Genomic DNA, 23,110 nt, shown 5'->3' on the forward strand with positions numbered 1-23,110 from the left:
CGCCGCAGAACTTCTTGCACTATTTGTTTATTGGTTGTTGTGTGTTCTACATACATGTTTGCAATGGAGGAACTGCTTTTAATCTTATTGTACACATGTAAAGTGACAATAAAAGGCATTCTATTCCATTCTAATCTGCAGGGCAACAGCCTTGTTGTTGCTGATCATGTTGATCCTACTTCTCTCTGTGCCAAAACTGTCTAGTTGGACTCTTGAGTAGTCTATGACCCACACATGACCCATCAAACAAGACACCCTAAGATCCCAAGATGATTTTGTACAGGCAACTTGAAAAGCACAGAATGATGAAATATCCTAATTCACAGGTAACTTCTTCATTGACTTACTGGGACTTCCAATATTTTATCACTTGCAATATTCTACCTGTAATGAGCTTGATTCTGATGCAAAAAAAGAAAAACACGCATTAGATATTCGGCAAACCTTTCAGGTACTTATTGAACCCATTAAATTATGAAGCATTTTGGATTCTTTCTCAGCAGAATATAAACACATGTGAAAAAGTATTTCACAGCTAGAATATCACGTCTGGGAAGGTTCCAGAGTCTTTAACTATTTTGCATAAATTGACCAGAAATTGGTGAGCAGTTTAACGTGTTGAATGAACTATCCTCCCAACAACAGCCTTTCACCAGATGTAGAGGGATATACATGTTTCCACATGTGGGAAAAGTTAAAAACGCTCCGGCGCTTTAATATTTAATCATTTTCTCTTGTTCACTGTCCCTACGCTATTATTCAAGAATCAGCGCAAATGTCAATAGTCCAAATGGAAATGCTTATCGATTTCCAAATTAACGAGCACAGTCAACTGGAGCGAAAATGAAATTAGCAGCCATTATGGACTTGTCAAATTAAGGATCTCTGATGTACTGAAAACAATCAAGTTCATTTGTCGCATAAAAAGAAAATGACGTTATATACTGTTGTGATTGTCACTCACATTCCCAATTGTAGCCTGTCTTACATCCAGCATTTCTTTTCAGTAGATGCGAGTGACGCCAATGACTGCATTATAGGCAACGTAAAAGTGTTGACTGGAAAGGAAAAACATTGTTTGGAGTTTATTTTCCACCGTATTTGTAATTCACTTGATACACAAATGCATGTAATACCAACGTGACATATATTTCCATATTCCCTACATGCTGTTTATATACATACACCACAAATAAAGTTTCATTAATTTGATAATTGGCATTGCTTCTTGCGTGAAATACACAAGCAAGCATTTAAACATAAAAGGAACACAACCATAATATTTAAGTCAGGCACTTTAAGTCTACTTAGTTGAGAGAAGGTGTAAGGGGCATTTAACTTTTCTTCTTCCGCTTTATGTCCCGCCCATTCGCCCGGGGTCACGTGAATTTCGGAAGCGTGCTATAGACGCACAGGTATAGCTCTCGCGGTGTTTCCGCGAGTTTTTATGCGCGCGTGATCGGTTTCCGGTTCCTGGGGTCGGCGCGTGTTGTTTCTCTCGATCTGCTCGCTTGCTGCGAGGCTTCCCCCCTCCCCTCCGCGGTGTGCTGCCGAGAGCTGCTGTAGGGATGATGACGATGGCGGAGCTGGTGCAGGGACAGGCCTCGGTGGCTCAGCCTGGGATGAAAGCAGACGGGTTCGCCGACGCCTTGCACAGAGCCCGACAGGTAACGCGAACACGGGAAGGGATTCCCGTTGAATTCCGATGGGACTTAAGCGACCTAGGCCCTTGTGAAAGAGGAGGGGGGGAGACTACTTTTAACCAGCACCCCCCCTCCCCCCTCGCCGAAAACACTCGACACACATGCACAAGGTTCAGATTTAATATCGCATGGCAGTGCGGGGAGACACAGGAGCCGCGTGCCAAAAAAAATCACAGTTATAACGTTACTGCGCTTAATGCTGAACTCGAACTTTCAGCTCGCCGAAGTGGATCAACTTTCGTTGACCGGAGCCCGAGCAACAAACGGCAACCTGTTGTTATTTAAGCCCCAGAAGTTGTGAGCGCTGCCTGTAGCTTCGCTCCGTGTAGCCAACGGGGTAGCTGCATATCTGGGCTGTCTCGCAAAACAGTTTAAATCTGTCCTGCACGCCGCTCCAGCTTGTTTGCCGCCGTATAATCTCCCCTCGCTCCTCTCACTGCGTTTCAAATAAATTTGAAAAACGGATCTGAAATCCTACTTAACAGGGCGTCGCGTTTGGAGAACAAGCTGCTTTAATACACGGCAGCGTGTTTGTTTTTCGTTTAGTTAAATATAAAAAAACAGCCGCTCTAAGCTGTTGAAGTCTTTGAGAGTTTGGGTGATATGGGGGGGGGGGGGTCTGGGCCGGCTCGGCCCGGGGTTAAATCCTCCCTCAATCCGGGTTTTGGGCTCAGCTTTAACACCTCGAAGTGGCTTCCAATTTTGCAGCACCTACACACGTTTGGTTGTTATATTTTAACTGCAGCGTGTCCAGCAGTTTGCCTGCGACCCGCACACGGCTTATGGGGACGTCCGGGCGGAGGCCGGCCGGCGCCCGTCCTCGGAGCCCGATTGCGAGATTGCTCTCACATGGGCGCATAATTCGACGCTGGCAAAATGGCAAACGGCGGCTGTTTCTCCAAAATGGCAGTGTGATATCTCCCCGACCCCCCATCCTAATTTCCTAACCTTGTCAAGGAAGGGAAGTTCCTGAATTCCACTCCCCCACCCCCACCCTCGGAATCTCATCTACAAAGTAAAGGGGCCGACAGGCTGTTGCCCTACCTCGTAAATTCGCCATCAAAACAGCTCTGATTTCTTTTCTTTCCTCGTAAACCAGCGCTGAAGATCATGCAGTCTGCAAGTTGGAGTGAACAACCTAAATGTTTGATTCACATGCCGTTCCGTGTGTTGTAAATTTCCCAAATGCAGTTTTTTTTTTTGCGGGGGGGGGGGGGGGGTGTTATACGGTTTGTTCATATTTTAGGCGGCAGCCCACCGTAAACCAGCCGTATGCGCTAAAGTAAGTTAAAAATGGTTCACGTGCCAAGGGTACGTTTGTGGATGCTGTCAGACTGTTGCCAAACTATATAAAGCATTAATCCGATCGTTACTGACTCGATGGCATTAAGATGAGAGCCCTCTGAATGTTTTGTTTGCAAAGCTGTTGCAACACGTAGGAAGGAGGATTTAGATACTGTTCCTTACATCAGATACTCTGTTGGCTGCTTGACAATGCCATGTGTGTCCATGCTGCCAATTAGGAGTCCATATGGGGGCAGGGGAAATGCCGCTTATATACAGCGTTTGCTATTCTTGTGGATTTTGTCGCTGGAGAGGGTGAGATTTTAAATATTCTCCTCGGCCATTGCCTATTGTGGGCACAGACACAAAAGTTTTCTGTCTGTATTGGCACCCTGCAGTCTGGGTTTGGTAGAACAGGCCAGCTTTACACTGCTTGGCTTGCTTTACACTGCATGCACTGACATTTCCAGTAGAACTGGTTTTCGCCGTACTCGATTTACATCTTATCGAAGTCACGCTGAAATTCTGATGCAACAACGTGATCCTTGATTGTCTGTGTCTGACCGAGCGTCTGGTGATTGTCCCCTCCTCCCTGTGCGTAAGTTGTAGGGGCTATAGCGTTCTGTCTCAATTCTCGATTCTTTTCATGGTTGAGATTCAAGGAGGGGGGGGAACAAAACAAGCTTAAGCTGTCAGTCTAACATACTGTTCTGGTACAAGGCCAAGCAGATTATATTGCCACAGAAAAGGGGGTGTGAATCCAGACATGTGCCACAAACCAGTTACTTCAACATACTGTGGTACATATTGCCCCCTGAAGCAGATGTTTTCCTCCATTAGCCAATGATATCGTGGAAAATAGTTGAGGGATAAATCTGTAGTAAATATTTCTGCCGCAAAACTTTTAATTTTTGATATTGTGATTCTCGCGTTGCCCTGATCACAGAATTGCAGGGGTGAGACTCCTGTTTGCCATACTCATGGCACCAGATTCACGAGACAATTTTCCACGGAGACAATTTTAGAAACAAATATTTGACAATCTGTAAGTAGTTCCTAGCGGGCAGAATTGTCCAGAGTTCCGGCCTTCCGAACAGCACTAAATTGAGCTAATTATTGCCCAAATCACACTAATTTAACCTACTCTGAACAGGGATTATAAGGGGCTTCCAGAGTTGGGAAGATCTGCATGGATACCCCCTCTCAGGTCAACTACTGCCTTTAGCAGTTAGGGCAATAGAGGAAACAAGCTGTTTGGATTACCTAAACCAAGCGGTTGTAATGTGCCTGTACAATTTGCGCGCGTTTCAGGCTTAAACGTTGAAGTTGATCCTCGTCATGATAGTGTTGTTGGGTATGGCACTGCAAATCAGTGGTCTCGTTGGACTCGGCCCCCCTGTGGCATGGTTTTTGCTAACAATCCCCTGTGTTGTTCTCTCTGTATGAGGCATTTACTCTGGTATTTATTGGTTTACTTAATGCTGAGCTCTGCCACTCCTCTCCCCTGTTTGCGTTGCTTCTTTCAGACGAGAGGACGAGATTAAATGTTCACTTTTTGTCAGCGTCGTGGAGGGAGGGCACTTGATGTGGGGATTACTGCAGTGGTCAGGGTATGACTGAGCATGCATGCTTATAAATGTCATGTTCAGGGCTGCGGGGACAACTGCTCTAACCATGATACAGCTTATTTTCTGGGTGATTTTTAATAGCTGTCCTCTTTCCCGTAGCCTGGTAATAGTGTTTTTATTATGGTCATAAAATCCATGTGTTGAGCTGGAAATGCTTTTTTTAAATAACGAATTTCGTAAAGGTTGCACTTAGTCTCATTTAGAGTCACTACCTTCATGATGTGCTGAAGAGGTTCAGTAATCATGACATTTCTCATTGGTGCGTAAATACTTGCAGAAAAGTTTCCGGCTTCTCCATATAGAACTAGGTTGAATTGTCCACGGTTTCCTTGTAATACAGCATATGGCAGTTTTATGCTTGTCAGGTATTGTACCAATGACATGTTAAAGCATCCCTGACCTTCTTCAGGTGTAGTCTCCCTTACTGCAGCTGATGGGTTTGCGTCCCTCTTCCTGTTTTGCGGGCCAGGCGTACTTCCTGGTTGTTTTAGAGAATTCCCGCCCGCTCGCGTCCATCGCTCCCCTCCTTGTTTTGATTTATCGACTCTCGCGCATTGTCGGCATTCCATTTGTGCATTCCCAAGGAAGGAGGTTTCGCTCCAGGGAAGAGGAGGAGCTCCCTCCTCTATCCCAATTGTGCCCCCCACCCCCTCCTCCTCATGTGCCACTTCTATCCAGCATTTCCATACAGAGATAAGATCCCAACCGAGGAGCCCCTTTCCAGCATTTTTCGTCATTCACATGCCGGGAACGCTGAAGTAAACTTGCCCCCGGGTACCGGAAGCCTCTTGTTGGTTGCCTTGTGTTTTTAATACTTCAGAATAGTTTTTTATAACCAGGGGGAGCTCTCAATTGCCTGTAATTTTCTGTAACAGTATACTTCAAAATGGATTGGGGCAAAAGGGTTGTTTCTTTGGTGTTTGTGTGTCGGGGGTTTGGGGGGGGTTGCTCGGGTGAGCTGGTTTGCTCTGTGCAGGTTTACTGGACTATCAGCCATCAGCAAAAGTGAGTAACTTGGCTTCCGCCATTGCTTGACTGTTATGGAAGAGAGATCTAGGGTTAGCTAGGCTTTGTGCTCATTTCCTGTGCTAATTTTTATACGCATGCTTTCCTTCTCAGTGTATCAAGTCGTAATTGGGGAGCAGTATCTACAAATGGGTTTTCACGTCAAAATGGGGTTGCTGTAGCACCAATTCAGGGGAACCCACAAGTGTCTGCAAGTCCATGAAAGCCCTCAAGATCCCGTCCTCCAACAGGAACACCAGCAGTCTGTATCCTTCTGGACTCAGGCATTTCTTCTATACTCCTCTAGATTGCCGCTAAAATGGGAGGTGACCAGATGACCCACTTAAACAACTCCTCGCCAGTCGTAGATCCTTCCCTGTATGGCTATGGAGGACAGAAGCGAACCTTGGAGGAGGGAGGTAAGTCACTTTGTTTTTGAGATATTTAAAATAGTGGCACATGTAAAATGAGTCAAAACAGCCATTGGGTTATAGGTTTAAATCCCACCCCAAGCTTTTTTGTTTAGTTCTTCTGTCCTTGCCGTGCTTGTGTGGTTGTCTTGGATACTCCAGTGTCTACGTAAATTTTTCTCAAGTTGATCTTTGTGTGCGCGCACTTGTGCCCTGTTTTATACTGTGTGGGACTGGTGCTGTACTGCCATGTTACTGGGAATGGTTTCCCTTTTATTTTCTCAGGATTGTGCCAAGTGCTCTTTGGCCCATGATTGTCACTGTAATTGTCAGGATTTGCTGGAGGATTGAGTCTGAGTGTCTGGACCAGAGCCAGTAGCCTTCTCCTATCTTTCGCTTTGCCTGTCCGGGACAGTGTGTTCCTTATTATGCTGCTAGGGTTAACTCAGCGGAAAATTTTTATGGATATCGTGATTCCTGACAAAGTCTTGGAGCAAGACCAGAACCTTGCTTGATCGACATCATCTGAGTTGAGTTCTGGTCAGACTGTTTAGCTGTCAGACCGTATTCTTATAACATGAATTTAACTTCTATCTACAGGTGGGACTCTAGTGATGTCCTCCTCAGGGTACTTAATTATTATCTTAGTATTTTTTTTATGTATTATTCGTGGATATTTCAGCATTTGGCACCTCCATATGGTGATTGAATAATTGTACTGGTTGAACAACTGCAGTGGTGTTAAATTTATTTTTTAAACAGCTATTAAGCAATACAGAGATGATCGCTGTAGAGTGTCGATGGGTTGTGTTGGGCACAGGCTTAAAAATGACTCTGCTGTTTGGTTTGAGTACAAATTGCCCCAGCTCTTGGGGTCAGGCATGGTTTTTTAGGCTCCAAAAGAACTGAGTTGTCACTGGGGCAGAAGAAATGAACGTACAAAAGGGAGGTTGGCCCTGTTCCTTTGCTGTGCTGTGTAGAATGAGTGCTCCTTCTGCTGTAATGCATGAGCTGCGTGCCGTTCCCCTGCTAGGGGCACTTGGCAGGTCCTCAAGTGTTTGTCTGTCTGAAACCATTCCAGCAGCCTTGAGTGAGACCGAGTCAGTCGATAATATTCCACGTGTGTTGCAATTATTTTTAATAAGAGACAATGAGGGCATTGGAGCATATTGCGATCTTTTAGATAAGATTAGCAGCAGGGCTTAGATGTCGACTGGTTTATTGGTGTGTTAGCCAGTTGCGTAATCCAGCTTTGACTGCGATCACTTCTTGGTTTTCATGCCGCTGATAATATTCAGGCACCTTTGTAGCAAAGCCCTTCACTAATGGCTAATGAATTTGTGCACATTAAATTGCTGCTGCTGAAGTAAGTTGTCTGCCAAAAAAGTGCATTTAATATTGGCTCGGTACTATTGTTGAGCTCCGGGAAGCTTGACTAACTGGTAACTTATCAAATGTTTGTAGAACTGTTAAATGGTCTATGAAGGCCGTTCAGTCTTTGGAAAAATCATTAATTGTGGAATATAGCTGTTTTTGAGGAGGAGCTGAGATCGAAGACACTTGCTTCAGTTGTGGCAGATGTCAGTGTTTCAGTACAGAGCTTTATGGACCTGTAATCTGGCACTTGGTGTATTCCTTTTTCTCTGGCATGTTTTTCAGTTTCAAAATGTTTGAAAAAGTCAGTAAAAATCTCTTAATTTGTCAGCCTCTTTGCTGAATCAGATCAACAGGCCCGCATTTAAAGCTGCACCAGGGAGGTCTTGCAGAACAGACTTCATGGAAATGCTGTGATGTGCAATCAGATTTGGCATATGACTTGGACTGTTGCCTGTTATGTGATGTTATATAAAGGGCTAATCATCTTCCTTAGATGGGCTAAATTCGTTGCTGGCATTGATCTAAAACGGTCAAGGTGGCTTTATTTCTGTGCTCTCTGCGTCGTACTTTAGGTGCTATTTGGCTTGCATGATCTTGCTCTGGGGAAATTACTCATGGTGTAGCACCAGTTTATCAATCCCAATGAGGAACAGACTAATTGGACTTGGGGAAGAGTATGAATACATCATGGAGGGCCTGTGGTTTTAGAGGAGGGCAGAGAACAAGGTCTTTGCACATGGTCCTTGCCCTGGGCTAGATGTTGTGTAAGAAATTATGGACATACATGCCTTGTGTTTAGACGTGAATCTCTGAATGTGGGCCTTAACATCTGGGGCTGTAACCCATTAAGGACTAATCTGTATGTCAGACTGGTCGTGACTTGCAAGTAGGGCTGCAAGATATCAAATTGCACTTGCATAGCGCAAACTCAATCATCTCGGCTTTAGATGATGGGTGTAAACATTTGTCGTGGCACCGGTTTTTTGGAAATACATAAATGTTTACTTACGCCCCCAATTTGGATTGGGAGAATTCATCCTCTAGGGTGACATGCTCAGGATACTCTCTTTTTTTGCAGACCATTTGCATTTTTGGCACCTTAAGCATGAACCATTATGAACAGTAATGTTGCATATATGCTACTTTGTCTGTATGTATATGTTGGCATGTTCGCTAATAATGCTTCCTCTATTCTGCGCTCTACAGTGGGAGGCCAATTGGGTGCAATGGTACATCAAAGGTGAGCCTCGCTTGTTTATGTTCTTACTCGGGGTCTAAATTCATTCATCAATTACTGTATGTAGTATAGTACTGCTCAGGCTCGTCAAACTGAAATAAGATGGTTCAGTTGCCAGCCATTCTTACTGAGGAGTATGTTTGTTTTTTCGGAGAGGGGGGGTGGGGGTCTTTTGGGCCTCTACCCTAACTTTCAGCCTGATCGCCGTATTTTCTGTAATGTTAGGTTCTGAGTAGTAGCATTCAAATACGTTGTATGATGCCTGGGTTTGGATTTGACCTGTAATTTGTTTGTTTCCCCCCCGTTAGGGCTATTGTGACAGAGGACTTCAAAGTGCCTGATAAGATGGTTGGATTCAGTAAGTGTATAGTAATTTTACTACATTAAATTGCTGTGGTTTGGGTATTCAGTGTGTTTTTTTTTTTTTTACTGGCTGTGGTTCTCCAGTAAGCTCAAGGGGAAGTCTGCTCTTTAGTGTAGAGGTCAGGTAGGCAGTGTTAAGCTCGCACTGCTAGATGCTCTCCACCTTGCTCACATCTGGAGATTGCGCTGCTGACTTTAAACATCTTACTGCCATCTCATCAGTTCAGGGTAGGTTGATGTAGCAGCTTTGGTGGAGCTAGTCAGCGTTCCATGCTCTGGTTCTGTGGTGCACAGTTAGGGTAGATGTCCCGCAGCCATTCTTTAGGCCTTCTCTAGTAGCCCTGCTCTAAGCTGCTATTAGGTTTTTCCACTCATCTTTCTCATGCTGTTCCTGCAGTTATTGGCCGTGGAGGAGAGCAGATTACACGGATTCAGCTAGAATCCGGCTGCAAGATTCAGATTGCAGCAGGTAAAATACGCATCTGCGGTCCTGCGCCCCTGCCTAATCCCTTGATTTTATTCTGGTGCATTTTCACATGTAGTCTTGCTGGTGGTGCAGACCTTGTCCTAACGTGTCATTCGCCATGTCCGTCCTTAGACAGTGCCGGTATGATGGACCGGCCCTGCACGCTGACGGGAAGCCCCGAGAACATTGAGTAAGTACACTGGTGATGCGCTTGGGCATGAGCAGAACCTGCGAATGAGCAAATGCACCGTGGTCTCAGATAATCTCAAGGCACTACACAGATATACAGATGGTATCAGCTTCCCCCTTTAAGTCAGTAGATGGAACTGTTCACAGACTTGCTTTGTCAGCCTTTCTCCTTCCACTAGTGCCGGTTTCAGTCTTAAAAATGGCTTTTTGGCCGCACATCCAGTATTTCGTTCCCTTTTGAGGGTAAATTTGAAGTTCAGCTGCTCTGATTGTAAAGCCTCGTTTTAAAGCCATGCCTTCCCGTGCTTCTCAGTCATCAGCATCTTTAAACAGCGTTTCATTCCTCCCCTCATTGCCCACCAGACATGCAAAGCGGCTGTTGAGCCAGATTGTGGACCGCTGCCGGAACGGACCCGGCTTCCACAGTGAGCTGGAGGGCGCCAGTGCCGTCCAGGAGATCCTCATACCAGCCAGCAAAGTGGGCCTGGTCATCGGGAAGGGAGGGGACACCATCAAGCACCTCCAGGTTAATGGCCACTCTTTACGTGAACATCCAGGCGCCAGTGGATAACCTGTGTGTTGGGAGGGGCTGGGAGGGAACAAATATGTGGGGTTCCCCAAGCACTGAGTTGAGGAACACTGCTCCAAAGCAAACTACAGCTTTGAGCTCCACCTGTCTCTATCGTAGCTTCCCCTGAACTAGCGATAATTGATCATGTGGTAGATTTACGCTAGAGTGAAATGGAACAATTCTTCTCGAGGCAACCTTAGTAATCTCCTCAATGTGTTGTCAAAAGCCAGAAACTTCCCCCTGCAGTCTCTCCGCTGTTACGATTGCATTGTCTGCCTTCCTCTGCTGGATCCTTAAATGCTTTGGGGCAGTAGTGCTCAGCAGGTACACGCACGAAAAAGAACGCTGCATTTTAGCGCCTTTTCAAGTGGCTTAAGAGCTGTATTGAGTTGCGGGCCAGCATGCGGGCTGCAGTGGGCCAGCATGCGCGTGTGCTGATGGCATCCGTCTCCTCGCAGGAGAGGACGGGAGTGAAGATGATCATGATCCAGGACGGTCCCATGCCGACGGGCGCGGACAAGCCGCTGAGAATCACCGGGGATCCTTTCAAAGTGCAGGTGAGTGACACGCGCTGTCACACAGTCCTCGCGTTCCTCTCTTTCAGATTGAGTTCAGGAATGGCAACTGACATTAATGCTAAGCCGAGGTTGCTAAGCTACATTCTAAGCTTGTGTTGATGCAATCAGAAGCTATGAAGAGCTAATTGATGTCAGTCCAAGTATTTTGTGATTTGTGACCTAATGTTGGCTGGAACGAACACTTATGCAAGCGTAGATATTGTATGAAGGACAGAATGGAGGTATATTCTGGCTTGGCATGTGGTGGATACAGCAGATGGTCCCTGGCACCACGCTGCTCTTGAGCACTGACGTTATCTGGGTACTTGGAGGCAGAGACCTTCGCATGACGGGACATTGTGTCTAAGCGGCCGTTACGAAGACGCAAGTGGGAACTCCTTGTGGAATTAAGTCGTGGGTTAGGCTGGAAGTTAGGCTGCTTGTGAACCAAAGACTAAAACAAGTTAGAGTTTTAGCCCCAGCTGTGGCTCCCATCTTGACAAATCCATCACCGGAGATGGGGGGGGCAGTGGAGTTGATGCCTAGTCTTGTTCCCTGTCATGTGCAGCAAGCGCGAGAGCTGGTGGTGGAGATCATCAAGGACCAGGGGGACTTTCGCAGTGGCAGGGGCGACTTCGGGGCCAGGCTGGGAGGAAGCAGCTTGGATGTGAGCCTTCCCTCCTCTTCCTCTCATCACATGTTAGAAAGCCTTGCAGAATAGCAAACATGTCAGCCTCCTCTCCACACACAGGTAGCGGTGCCCAGGTTCGCTGTGGGGATTGTCATCGGGAGGAATGGCGAAATGATCAAGAAGATTCAGAACGATGCAGGAGTCCGGATTCAGTTCAAGCCAGGTAGGCAGATGATGCGCTTTGTGGTTTGACACTCAATTTCCAGTATCGTTAAGCAGAGCATGCACTAGCTGTACTAGTGTAGTTACTGGAATTGAACCAGGTGGTTGTTGGTTCAGGGAAGTTGACCTTGACAGAATGGGAGTCTCTCTAAAATAGATCTTCTGTAGAGGTTCCCTACATACTGGCACAGCTTTGAAGTCAATCCACAGTTTGGTGTTGAATCTCCCCCCCCCCCCCTAAACACACAGATGATGGCATCAGCCCTGACAGAGTTGCTCAGGTGATGGGCCAGCCGGAAAGGTGCCAGCACGCAGTCCACCTCATCAATGAGCTCGTCCACACTGCACAGGTAAGGTTGGGGGAGGGGGGCGTTCAAAATAACCAACCAGCCCGGGACCTCCCGTTTCACAGCTTCGCCCCTCGTATCCAACATGTCAGAGAACATGCTTCTCATTTTGGTACGCTTGAGTCTTCAGGAAAGCCATTACAGTGAGTGTAACGGCGCTTTGCCGGCTTCTCGTGGCGTCACACATCTGTAAGCTCTGCCTCCTCCTCCCCGGTCACCCGCCGCTCGCCGGGCGTGTCGCGCTTCACCAGCCTGTTTATTCACGTCCTGGCATGGTAGCTGGTTAATCTCACTGACCCCTGTGAGACGGTCAAATGGCTGACTTGTTTCAGCCACCGTCCCCCTGGATTTAACTGGTCTGAAACGAGCAGCGTCTGAACACGGCCAAGACGTGGGATTTCAAGGTTCGTCATCCCTCGTCAAGAAATGAAAATCCTCGGCCTTGAAATCAGCTGGTGCTTTGTAGCGTTATGATGCAAAAGGAGTCCTCTGTAGCTCTCCGCAAATTCATGCTTAGACGGCTCTAAAGGAAGTGTCCTTCGTCGGCCCGTTTTAAATTGGATTTAATGTTGGGATTCCCAAGACTTCCCAAGGTCAAGTCCTTCAGAGATTAGTGCTGCAGTCTGGTTCCTGACCTAACGTTCTCCTTCAGGTACTTAACCTGCATTATGACAGAATTAAGCATTGTGCAATAAAAGTGCACTCTTGGTTGCAGTGAGCGCCCAAACAGGATTAGGTAATGTTTAACATTAACTGCACCTTTTATATAATGTCTTTATAATGCATTCATAGAACATGCAGTGCATCTTCGGAATTCACTTAGAGAACATTCATAAGCAGCATGTAAATGTACCCTAACATCCGAGCAACTTTAATATACATTAACAACAAACATGATTGATTATTAATGTACATTACAGCTGTCATGACCTTTCTTTGAATGTATTATAAACGCAGTGCTTTGACATTATGGTTAACTTGCATGCTGCTTATAAATGCATAATAAGTACATTATGATGGTAGTTAACGTAAAGTGTTACCCAAGATTAACACACACACATGGGAGGAGTAATCCTTTGTAACTTTCATGTTTGTGTAGTGCTTATTTGGTTCAAATAGTGTAGAGTGTAGCTTGTCTGGCTATTTGTGGTTGCGCGCTCACTGTACTTCCTGCTGAACAGGGATCTGACGAGCCTCCAGTAACCTGTGTCTAAGCCCCACTTCTTGTCGCTTAGTGACCTGAGCCCCGCCCATCTTTTTTTGATATGTAAGCCTTGTCACTTATGCAGCCTTCCTTGGCTCATTCGCTGATGGGGTGGCTGCTGGGTGGGGTGACTCTGACCCCGCCACAGCCCAAGGCACCTGACCCCCTGTCCCTGCTGCTGAGTGGAGAGCTCCTCCAACAGGTACCTCGGCACGTGCAGGAGTCTCGGTCGCCACCTTTTTCTCAGTGACACGTTTTTCTTCCCCTCCGCCCACCTCCCCAAATGGTTTCGGTTTGTCACGCACTGCCACTCTGGCCATGGAGGTGTAGCTCTTCACTGGGAAGGTGGGCATTCCTGCACCAGACTCTTCCTGTCCAGTTATGGGTTCAGCCACTGGTGTGTGTTCTGCTGTTTTCAGTTTCGGTTTCACTTCTGTGCTCCTCTTTGGGGGAGGTGGCTTCGGGGTCTCGTGCCCCAGTGACCGCAAGCGTTTCTTCCGGCAGGAACGTGACGGCTTTGGCGGGCCGGTCGGCCTCAGGAGCAGAGGTCGAGGCCGTGGCGAGTGGAACATGGCGTCGCCCGGCGGCCTGCAGGAAGTCACTTACACAATACCTGCTGACAAGTGTGGCCTAGTGATAGGTAAAGGTAAGTCAGCATGTCCTATCGTCTCCAAGTAACGTTCTCATATACCTCCCATATTATTGTGATTTAGTACAAGTGAATCGGTAGGCAGTGGTCAGAGTTTGAGTGTCACGAATATATATATTTTCTAAATTTTCTGAAGCTTTTGCGCTAGAGTGGAACTTTGGCTTTCATGAGAGAAATATAAGGACAGATTCTCTCTCTCACTCACTCATTCACATTGTGCAAACGATCGGTGGCGTCAGAGGAGATTCTGGGCCACTCAGCAACCCATCTTGCCTATATAAGCCTGTGGTCATGGTGCTTCTCAGCAGGACCAGCCTTGTTATTTAAAATGCAGTGCAGCTCCGAAGTCATTCCTCCCTCCACCGCTTCCGATGAGCGAGGGCTCAGTCCTGTCACATGGAAAAGCTTTTAAACCTTACCTAAGCCTCTCCACCTCCATATGTTTTTCTACTTGAGTAATGGTAATAGTGCTGCTTTCTCCCCCCTCTCTTGTGTTGGGATGGAACTCGACTTTGTTTGTCTGATGCTCTTTTAAGATGAGTAAGGAGTCCCGGACTTAACAGGTCACATATATGAAATCAAAGGCTCCTAACAGACGCTGCAAGCAAAAACAAGCAGGGGTGTTCTTTCTGGCCTGAGTCTATTGTGTGCTGGTTCTCATGACCAAACCAGTTGTCACTAACCTCAGAGGTATGCATGGTGGCAACATCACCTTTCACAGCCTTGTGCCTGGGTGTGAAATGTCTCAGGTGACGCTGTCGTACCGTCATACCATTGCTGTGTGTGATTTACATTTTAATTGCGTCATCTGCATGTGCCTGTGTGGTGAAATCCCTTGACCTGGATCTAGGTCACTATACTCACTCCTTTGTGCATAAGTACTGTAAAGTACTGTACATTCATGTATTCATGTGGTAATGGACTGGGTTTCAGTTTTCAGGCTAGAGTTGTGATCACGTACCCAGTACTTCTGATGAATGCTCTCACATGTAAAGTTGTTCCAAGAGAACAGGCGCCCGGAGTTGTCCATGTCTGACGCCGAGTGAATTTCCGTGATCTAATGGAGACGTCACTTCTCTCCCCTGCTCACTGCGTGGCTGAATCGCGACCGGCAGGTGGGGAAACCATCAAGAACATCAACCAGCAGTCTGGAGCCCACGTGGAGTTGCAGAGGAACCCGCCACCCAACACTGACCCCAACCACCGTATCTTCTCCATCAGGGGCACCCCACAGCAGATCGGGATGGCTCGGCAGTTGATTGACGAGAAGATTGGGGTAAAGGCGGCAGCCAGGGTGCAGGGACACGCGTTTAAAGGACCTGAAGAATGTTAGCGAGTTAAACTGGTACACATGAGTACGGCTGGGCGATATCGCGTCGATTATTATATTGCGCGTGGGCAGAAATCACCAGGGCTTCAGGCGACAGGCAGAATATTTGGCTGGGCAACAGCTTTTCAGTATTCTATGGCATATTCTTCTGTTTAATCTTTAATCTTATGTTTAAACTGCAAACAGTACTGCCACAACGCCGACACCTTTTTACCTTGTTTATCCACAAGATCTCCTCTTTTACAAGATGTCATAGCTGCTGAGCTGTTCCTTTCTTCGCTGCCACTTCAAGTGCATCTTTTAATAAAGATACGCCAAGTTTATACTGATCACGTTTTGTGACACCCAACCTGATCACGTTTTGTGACATTTTAACCATGCTACCAATTTATCTTAAACTGTAGTTGTAAATAAATGTCCGCATGGTACCTTAAAGGTGGTGTCCGGCCAAATGTTTTGCCCATTGTCTGAAGGCCTGAAGATTATTGCACATGCACGATATAATATTAGTATGATATCGCCCAACCTTACTCATGAGTACGTTATTGTGCCATCAATCTCTGTGGCTCAGTACCCATCAGTTGTGACGAAGGATTTTGTTTTAGAACCGGCAGAAACCCGTATGTGATTTTGGTTCTTAGCCTTGGTTGCTTTTCGTTGATATTTGAAAAATGGATCAAAAACTACAAGCAGGTTAATTTTGTGACTTGGTTTGCAGATATAGGTGTACAGGTTGGAGTATCACCCCACAGCCAACTCCTTTGTCATTTAAATCTCCTCTTATGTTCAGGGCACAGGCCTGGGGAGCAGCAGTAGCTTTGGACTTAGCCCTTTCACCCAAGGTCCAGCCACCACTCACCAAAAGTAAGTAGCAGTGTTCCCCTTTACTACTGAAGGAATTGGTTGTTCTTGTCCCGCTCCCTTTAAAACGTGACGGTGGTGCTTGTCTCACTTGAGTCCCCTTCCTCCTCTTGGCCAGCGGCCCACAGACGTTCATGACAGGAGGATGGGGGGCAACGTATCAGACGTGGCAGCCACAGGGGCAACAGGATCCCAGTAAGTATTCTGCTGAGCCATGGTGGGGGTTTGCAGGTTTGGGGCTCTAGGGATTGATTTGGAGAGGGAAGCTTGAGGCTTTAACCATCATTGGTTTGACAATGGGGCAACACTGGGAATATCACCTGTAACTCACACATGTAGAGACTGTGCAGTGGGCAACTTTGCTAGTGGATGATGCTATGAAGAGATCAAGGCCTACAGTTTCGTGGGATTTATTTTGAGCCAGACAAGGCAGTGAGAAGGCAGTGAATGCATCACTCCTCACGCAGACTGTTTACATGCAGTGCACCATGTCTGCTTGCAGGTCCCAATGGATCTCAGGCTGGACAGATCGACTATTCCAAAGCATGGGAGCAGTATTACAAAAAGCTCGGTAAGTGCCTTGTGGGCCGGGCACAAACATACTTGCCACTGCCTTGGTCTCTAACAGCCATTTTATTGGTCTTAACATTTTCAGTTTAGTGATCCGTTTGTGGTTCCATATTACGATATCCCAGGTTGCTCTATTCTCAAACCAAATTGTACATTGCTTGCTTTATCTGCAATATTTCGCATGTCTTGGCGTCAATGTCGGTTGTGATGCACCTGAAAGACAACTTCCCAGTGAGTGTTTGACAGTGTTGGGGAAGTTGCTCGCAAAAATAATCCATTACAGAGAGGGGTGGAAAGTTCAGGAACAGAAAGTACAAATCCAGACAAACCAGTCAAGTACTCTTTGACTATGATTCTTAATTCTCAGCTGGTTTGTTGAAACAAAACCCTGGTCTGGATTTGTCCTTTCTGCCTCTCTCTGTAATGGATTACTTTTGCAAGTAACTTCCCCAACACTGGTGATTGATTGATCTGCCTTCAGATGTCCACTCTAAGCTAATGGTCCATTTGAGTCTGTCTTTCTCTCCCAAAAAATCACCTTTTTGTTTGTAGTGTTGGGTCGGGTATGTGGTCTGTCCTGTGAAGTGGCTATGCTGTGTGCCGGTAGCGGCTAATGTAATGAGGAGAGAGGCACCTGGCATTTGTGTGAGCAGTCGGCTTGACTTGTGCCTCTGCCTCCAGGTCAGCAAAGCCAAGCCCAGACCACAGGCCCCGACTACAGCAAGGCATGGGAGGAGTACTACAAGAAACAGAGTAGGTACACTGTTCTCAGCCCTGGTCCAGTAGGGGCTCAGCTCTAAATGGTTTTGAAAATGGAAACATTTTTCAGTTTGAATTTGATGCCTACAACACGTTTTAAAAAAGTGAGAACAGGAGTGACAAAAGACTGGAAAAGTAGTGTGATGCCAAAACAAAACACATTTGTTGAATATCTCGCAACTATTTAGTTTAATACAGCCCCCCAGAGAGGCAGAGTCACTGCAGCGAAGATGGGGAGAGGTTCACCACTCTGTGAAAGACTGCGTGGGCAAATACAACTGTTTAGTATTCCTCACCGTATTGCGGAATTGGAAACGTTGTAGCTTGAGCTATGCAGGTTCAAACTACAGTAGTACAAGCAGGCTACAACAGCTTTGGGAAAGTATCATACTTCAGATTCTAGTTTAATGAGGCATTGTACCTTGTTAGTTCAGTGTGAATGTCCATTGTATGGATAACACACCCCTGGTCAGGAAAGCCTGTAAACAGCAGCTGATCCCATTGCACCATAGTCCGTGCTTTCACACTGCCAAAACATTTTTTTGGAACCAGAACCTTTTTCCAAAACCAGGGACCGTTCAGACTGCAGGAACTCTGTCCGATTTTTGTAGTTCTTCAAATCCAGAACGATTTAGTACCTGCTGCAGGCGAGGTACTTTTTGTTCAAACATGAACTAGTGCGGAGGCAGTGATGGCTTGCTGATTGGTTAGCCACAAGGACCGGCCCTAACGTGGAAGTTGCATGGAAGTGCATGTAAAGAGAAAATTGAGCGAAATGGAATTATTTTTGTACATTTTAATGCATCAATTAATATTTTTTTTTTGCTTGCATATTTGGTCACCCACCAGTATACTTTTTGTCTAATTCATTGGTGCTGGAAGTGAAACTTGCTAGCATTTATTAGCAGGATAGCGTTACATCTTTTCTTTTTAAATGAAAGATCGATCTGCAGGCCAGATTTAATAATCATGAGCGTGTCACGGCTTATATAAATAAAATATAGATAAAAGACTGGTTCCCATTTTGACTGATTTGATTGCCCCCCCGGTGACTAACAAATAACTGACAAAACAACCTGCTTATCCTCCTTTTGTGGTGTGACTGTGTAGTTTCATGTGGAATTGTGTGTGAAGTTTAACCCACAAACGTTTTGCGTCTCCCATGCTTATTTAGCGTTAATGTCCCAGTTCCTGTTTGTGCTGCTTTTAACACCACATAAGTGGCCAGGAGCTACATAAATTCCAAGATGCGAGCCTGTTTACCTTTCGTCTTGGGGTTTGGGGTTGACGCCCTCCATTGCTGCCATCTGCAGGTCAGGTAACTGGCCCCACCTCCCAGCAGAGTTCGACCCCTGACTACAGCGCTGCCTGGGTTGAATACTACAGACAGCAGGGCGGGTACTATGGGCAAGGTGCACAGCAGGGACTGGCTCCAGGTCTTCAGGTATGACCGTGTGCTGAGCTCTCCCCCCAAACTGATGGTTGCCCCCTCATTGCCCCACCCAACCCTCTGCAATAGGCATTCTTCCACTCTGATTGAAGACATTATTAGTCTATTAGTTGTGTGTCCTTTTTTCCTTTAATTTGCTGCTCCGACTTTTCTTCCAGGAACATTAGATTGGAGTCCTTTTAGTTGAAGATTTTGGAATCAAGAGGATAAGAAAAAACCGAGAAAAACCTTTTGTAATGGAGGTTTCTAGATTTGCGATGCCTTGAAGACTTTATTTTTAGTGAGAAACACTAGCTGTAGGATGACTTAAACGATTAAAATATTTCTAAATCAGGAACGTTTAATTACTAAATACTTGTGTACATCATTATTTTGAATGGACAATATCTGGGGTCCATTTTGGACTCCTTTTTTTTTTAAATTTCTTTATTAAAATGGGAAAAAAAAACAACCAAAATGTACCCCGGAGTTGTAACATTTCAACAAATCGCAATATAATCTATTTTTTCTAGTTCTGTTGCAATAAAAATCGTGATTATATAGGCTTAGCAGTCTTGAATAGGTCTTGGGTTTTTTTTTTTTTGTCATGAAAGAACTGATGTTTTAAGAATGTGTAAAATTATTTTTTTTTTTGTTTCTTTTACATAACACATTTTAATTCAGTGAAATGAAACTGTGATATTTCGTTACAGGAAATGTATTTTGTTACAAAATACCAGTTGTGTTGACATAGCGGTCAGTTTCTAATTTAATGCGTTTTGTCTGTTGTACTCTGGTTTAAATAAGGTGCAATGTCTCATTTCATTCTATTTGAAACAAAGATGGATTCTAATATTTTGATGGGCGTTTAACTTGTAGTTCTTAGATTTTTTTTTTTTTTTAAGTATTTGAAAATGTATTGGATAATTTTTTTTTTTACTATGGTCTGATATTGGGAGTGGGAGGGTATTTGGCTATATTGCGAGTTGCCTTTTGCTATCTTGTTAAACTATGTAAGTATGCTCATACTTGACTAAATACTTTATTTAAATGTATAATTAAATCAGAGTTTGTTGGTTTCATAAACTATCCCTATTCTGTTTTCATACTGAAAAATGTTTAAATTGTGAATGTGTAATTTGAAATCTGATGTTGCATCTTGCTATGGCTATAATGTCTTGGTTTTATGTATGCTCTGTGCTTTGACTATTCAAAACTGCTAGGCCTCTGAAATCTACCTGTGTAATAATTAATAGCTTTTTTATATTCTAAGTATTAAGATCAAAGTTGTCTTATTTCCTACCAGCCAGAATCCCTGGAGCCCCAACCATTACACTGATTCAAAGTTCGATGCTAATAAGTTTTTAAATATTTCTTTCTACCGTGTGATCTAATATATGTATGATTAGTTATGAAATGAATCTAGTATTAACTGCATTACTTAATGAAAAGGGATATTATAATTTCAAAATGTTTAATTTTAGTTTTTCTCATGTGTACAGATGTGTATTAAAAAGTCAAAAGTAGTTTTTTTTTGTTTAAATGATTTTCCCGCCATGCCCCCCCTTTCGCCCCTAGTTTACCTTCCTGGAGCATCTCTGTCTGAAAAATATCTTCTGGTTTCTGGACTTGCCATGAAACGGCAAACGTATAGAATGTGCCGCTTTATTTGTTATGTATACAGAAACTGCATACTTTTAACTTCCGTCTTGTGGCGAAAACAAGTTTATTTTTCTAATGTTAAGCGGTAAGCTGCACCTCTTGGAATTTCATATCTTCTGTGCACTCGATTAAATCCTGACGTCTACAATGAAAAATGAACTTGAATGTCGTGTTCAAGATGCTTATTTCCAGAACCTCGATATGGCACGATAGTCGGATAGACGGTTACAGTCTAAATACGAAGTTATGTCTGTCCCTACTATTTCATAGTGTCGTTCTCTTTGACTAGCCAGTACTATTGTACCTTGTGTATACGTGTAATATGCGGTGATCAGTGGGTGGCCGTGCACCAGTCTGTCCCGTTGACGTCAGATCCCATTAAGTGAGAGCTACTTGTCTACAGTTTTTCTCTCCCCTTGCTCATTTAATCCGTAACAATTTTTTAATGGTTTCACGGGACCATTCATTGTTTACGCTAATGGTTCGTTTTACGCTGAAGTTTCAAGCGAATATGGAGGCAGTTGTGAAACTTATCCGTTAGGTTATTTGGGGCGCGTTATTACAGTAATTGTGTAAGCAATGTCGTCAAAACGTTTTAAAAGAATACAGCTGAACACGAACACAATCTGGATTATACATTAGTGTAAAATTACAAAGTAACCCTGACTGGGCCTTTAATAGACCACTAATTGGGGGGAGGGGGGTATACTGACCCTGTACTCGTGTGTAATACGACTGCCTGTCATCTTTGCACTACGTCTTTATGGGGGGAGGGATGCACGCCACTTAAAATGCACAGTAATGTTACGTTTCTCTTAGCTTGTAAATCATGTAATTTCACGCTTGTTTAAAAACCAAGTAGCGTGAATAAATCAGCTTTTGATCCGCAAAATTCTTGCAGTGCGTGGAAATGAATGAATGTGAAAATCGATATTCAAAGTGATATTTTTAAAAGATGCTTGTCAAAATGCCTTCGTGTTTAGGAATTTCGGATTTTTTTCGGGCTTTTTTTTTTTAAAGGGAGCATTATTTTGGAAGATGACACGAATTTCAGTATTTTCACATTTCTGGACATGCAAATTCTCTGCTTAGTGTCAGTTTGTTAAAATGGGACATATGGGTTAATGTCTTTTTTTTTTTTTTTTTTTTTTTTTTTTTTACGAAACATGACTACGATCTCCATAGCCTTATTTTCTTGATTTTAATTAATACAATAAATAGGCATACATTGATACTTTTAATGCATTAATTATTTATGTAATATAATTAGGCTACTCGTTTACTTTTTGGAATAAATCTAATTTGCATAAGTGTGATATATATACACAATGTGTGTAAATTTAAAGATGCTATACTGTATAGGGTATATCATATGCATGGAACAGCACTTGGTTATTTGAGCATATGTGTTCTTATCAAATTATCTTACTATTGTTTTTACACGCGAAATATGACCATAGAAATAGCCTTTTACCTGTGGCTGGTTTACGTTAATCCGTTCATACTTTGCACAAGCAAGGACGAGTTTACGTTCGTACGTAAAACTGAATGATCTCTATCCACCTGAGAGAAATTATGCACATTGGTCAACGCAGCTCTAAGTAGACTGTATAGTGAAACACTACACTAGGGAATCCTCTGAAAATGAATATTCTGATTAAGTGGTACGTTGCTGGCGTGGCCTGTTATCTTCGTTAATGCGGTCTGTCACTTTCCTGTCCTCTGTTAAGTTTTTGTACCCCATATTTGCACCTCGGTGCTGTCCCGATTCTCGACCCATCCCGTCTTATAGTTTGAAAGAGAGAAGTGCATGGATGTCAAATTGCCCTTGAAAACACCGTGACAGATTGATTTGCAGGAACTTTTATCTTGCCTGACATTATTTCGGAGAGCTCTGAATAGGAAACCCGCGAGCGCGGGATGGAATAAAGATGTTTTCACTGTTGGAAGAACTGGGAAAGTGCCCGTTTTGTCCAACTTCGTCACCCTGGAAAAATATACCGTAGAAAATTGTGAAGAATTACAGCCATTGAAAGACAGTCCATCTAAACACGTAACAATGTCACACTATAGGCCTACTGAAAGTTTAATATTAACATCCGATCACGACCTCAAGAGGATGAGAAGGTAAGTTCTGTCTAAACGACTTTTTCGGACCAGAAATTTGAATCTGTTCATTTTTATACCAGTTATTATAATCAAGTCGACATTATAATCAAGTATAAATATATATATATATAATGACTGACTGGATTCATGGTAAAGTCGGATTAAAAAAAGTTTGCAGTAATTTACAGAGTTGAACAAATGCTGGAACTGGGAAAAAAAACGTCCTAGTTTTGGCATATTAGTTTATCCAGCTTGAATTTTGTGTAAATTTGCTTGTTAAAATTCGTTTCCGTATTATCCGCTTTTAGTAGTCGGGTATTTTTCTTGTTTGCGTAAAATTTGGCTATAAGGATAATTTCCAGATAACTTACCAAATGATACGAATTCGATTTGGATCACGATTTTGTTCCTTCTGCAATATGCTGCTATTTTCTTGCATATTCATTTAGTTTCGTTTTGGATGGTTGGTGGTGGATTAATAATCAATCAAAAGTGCCAAAGTATTGATTTCGTGAATCAGTTTGTAGATCCCCGATTTTTCAAATAT

The 23,110-nt window shown here is 44.2% G+C and overlaps 1 protein-coding gene across 4 annotated transcripts; it reads left to right on the forward strand.

Annotated features, from left to right (window-relative positions):
• Nucleotides 1-1,444: 1,444 nt before the first annotated feature.
• fubp3 (far upstream element (FUSE) binding protein 3) lies at nucleotides 1,445-20,318 on the forward strand. 4 transcript variants are annotated; one of them, XM_049019751.1, is made up of 20 exons: nucleotides 1,445-1,667; nucleotides 5,928-6,039; nucleotides 8,614-8,647; nucleotides 8,953-9,002; nucleotides 9,405-9,476; nucleotides 9,606-9,663; nucleotides 10,026-10,188; nucleotides 10,692-10,790; nucleotides 11,359-11,457; nucleotides 11,542-11,644; nucleotides 11,893-11,993; nucleotides 13,280-13,396; nucleotides 13,699-13,840; nucleotides 14,959-15,119; nucleotides 15,964-16,037; nucleotides 16,153-16,229; nucleotides 16,537-16,605; nucleotides 17,286-17,357; nucleotides 18,677-18,807; nucleotides 18,972-20,318. In XM_049019751.1, the coding sequence occupies exons 1-20, from the start codon at nucleotides 1,569-1,571 to the stop codon at nucleotides 18,978-18,980; spliced, it is 1,842 nt and encodes a 613-aa protein (XP_048875708.1). In that variant the 5' UTR covers nucleotides 1,445-1,568; the 3' UTR covers nucleotides 18,981-20,318. The 4 variants fall into 4 exon arrangements, with proteins under 4 accessions (XP_048875708.1, XP_048875709.1, XP_048875710.1 ...); XM_049019752.1 differs by lacking the exon at nucleotides 16,537-16,605; XM_049019753.1 differs by lacking the exon at nucleotides 13,280-13,396 and having other exon boundaries at nucleotides 1,447-1,667.
• Nucleotides 20,319-23,110: the final 2,792 nt, after the last annotated feature.

This window comes from Brienomyrus brachyistius, chromosome 7, assembly GCF_023856365.1.
Source record: "Brienomyrus brachyistius isolate T26 chromosome 7, BBRACH_0.4, whole genome shotgun sequence".
Lineage (NCBI taxonomy): Eukaryota > Metazoa > Chordata > Actinopteri > Osteoglossiformes > Mormyridae > Brienomyrus > Brienomyrus brachyistius.

Coding starts and splice junctions, on each gene's coding strand:
- fubp3 (XM_049019751.1), top strand. CDS start 1,569: ATGATGACGATGGCGGAGCTGGTGCAGGGACAGGCCTCGGTGGCTCAG. Junction 10,189..10,691: donor ACACCATCAAGCACCTCCAG/GTTAATGGCCAC, acceptor GTCTCCTCGCAG/GAGAGGACGGGAGTGAAGAT. Junction 13,397..13,698: donor GTGGAGAGCTCCTCCAACAG/GTACCTCGGCAC, acceptor TTCTTCCGGCAG/GAACGTGACGGCTTTGGCGG.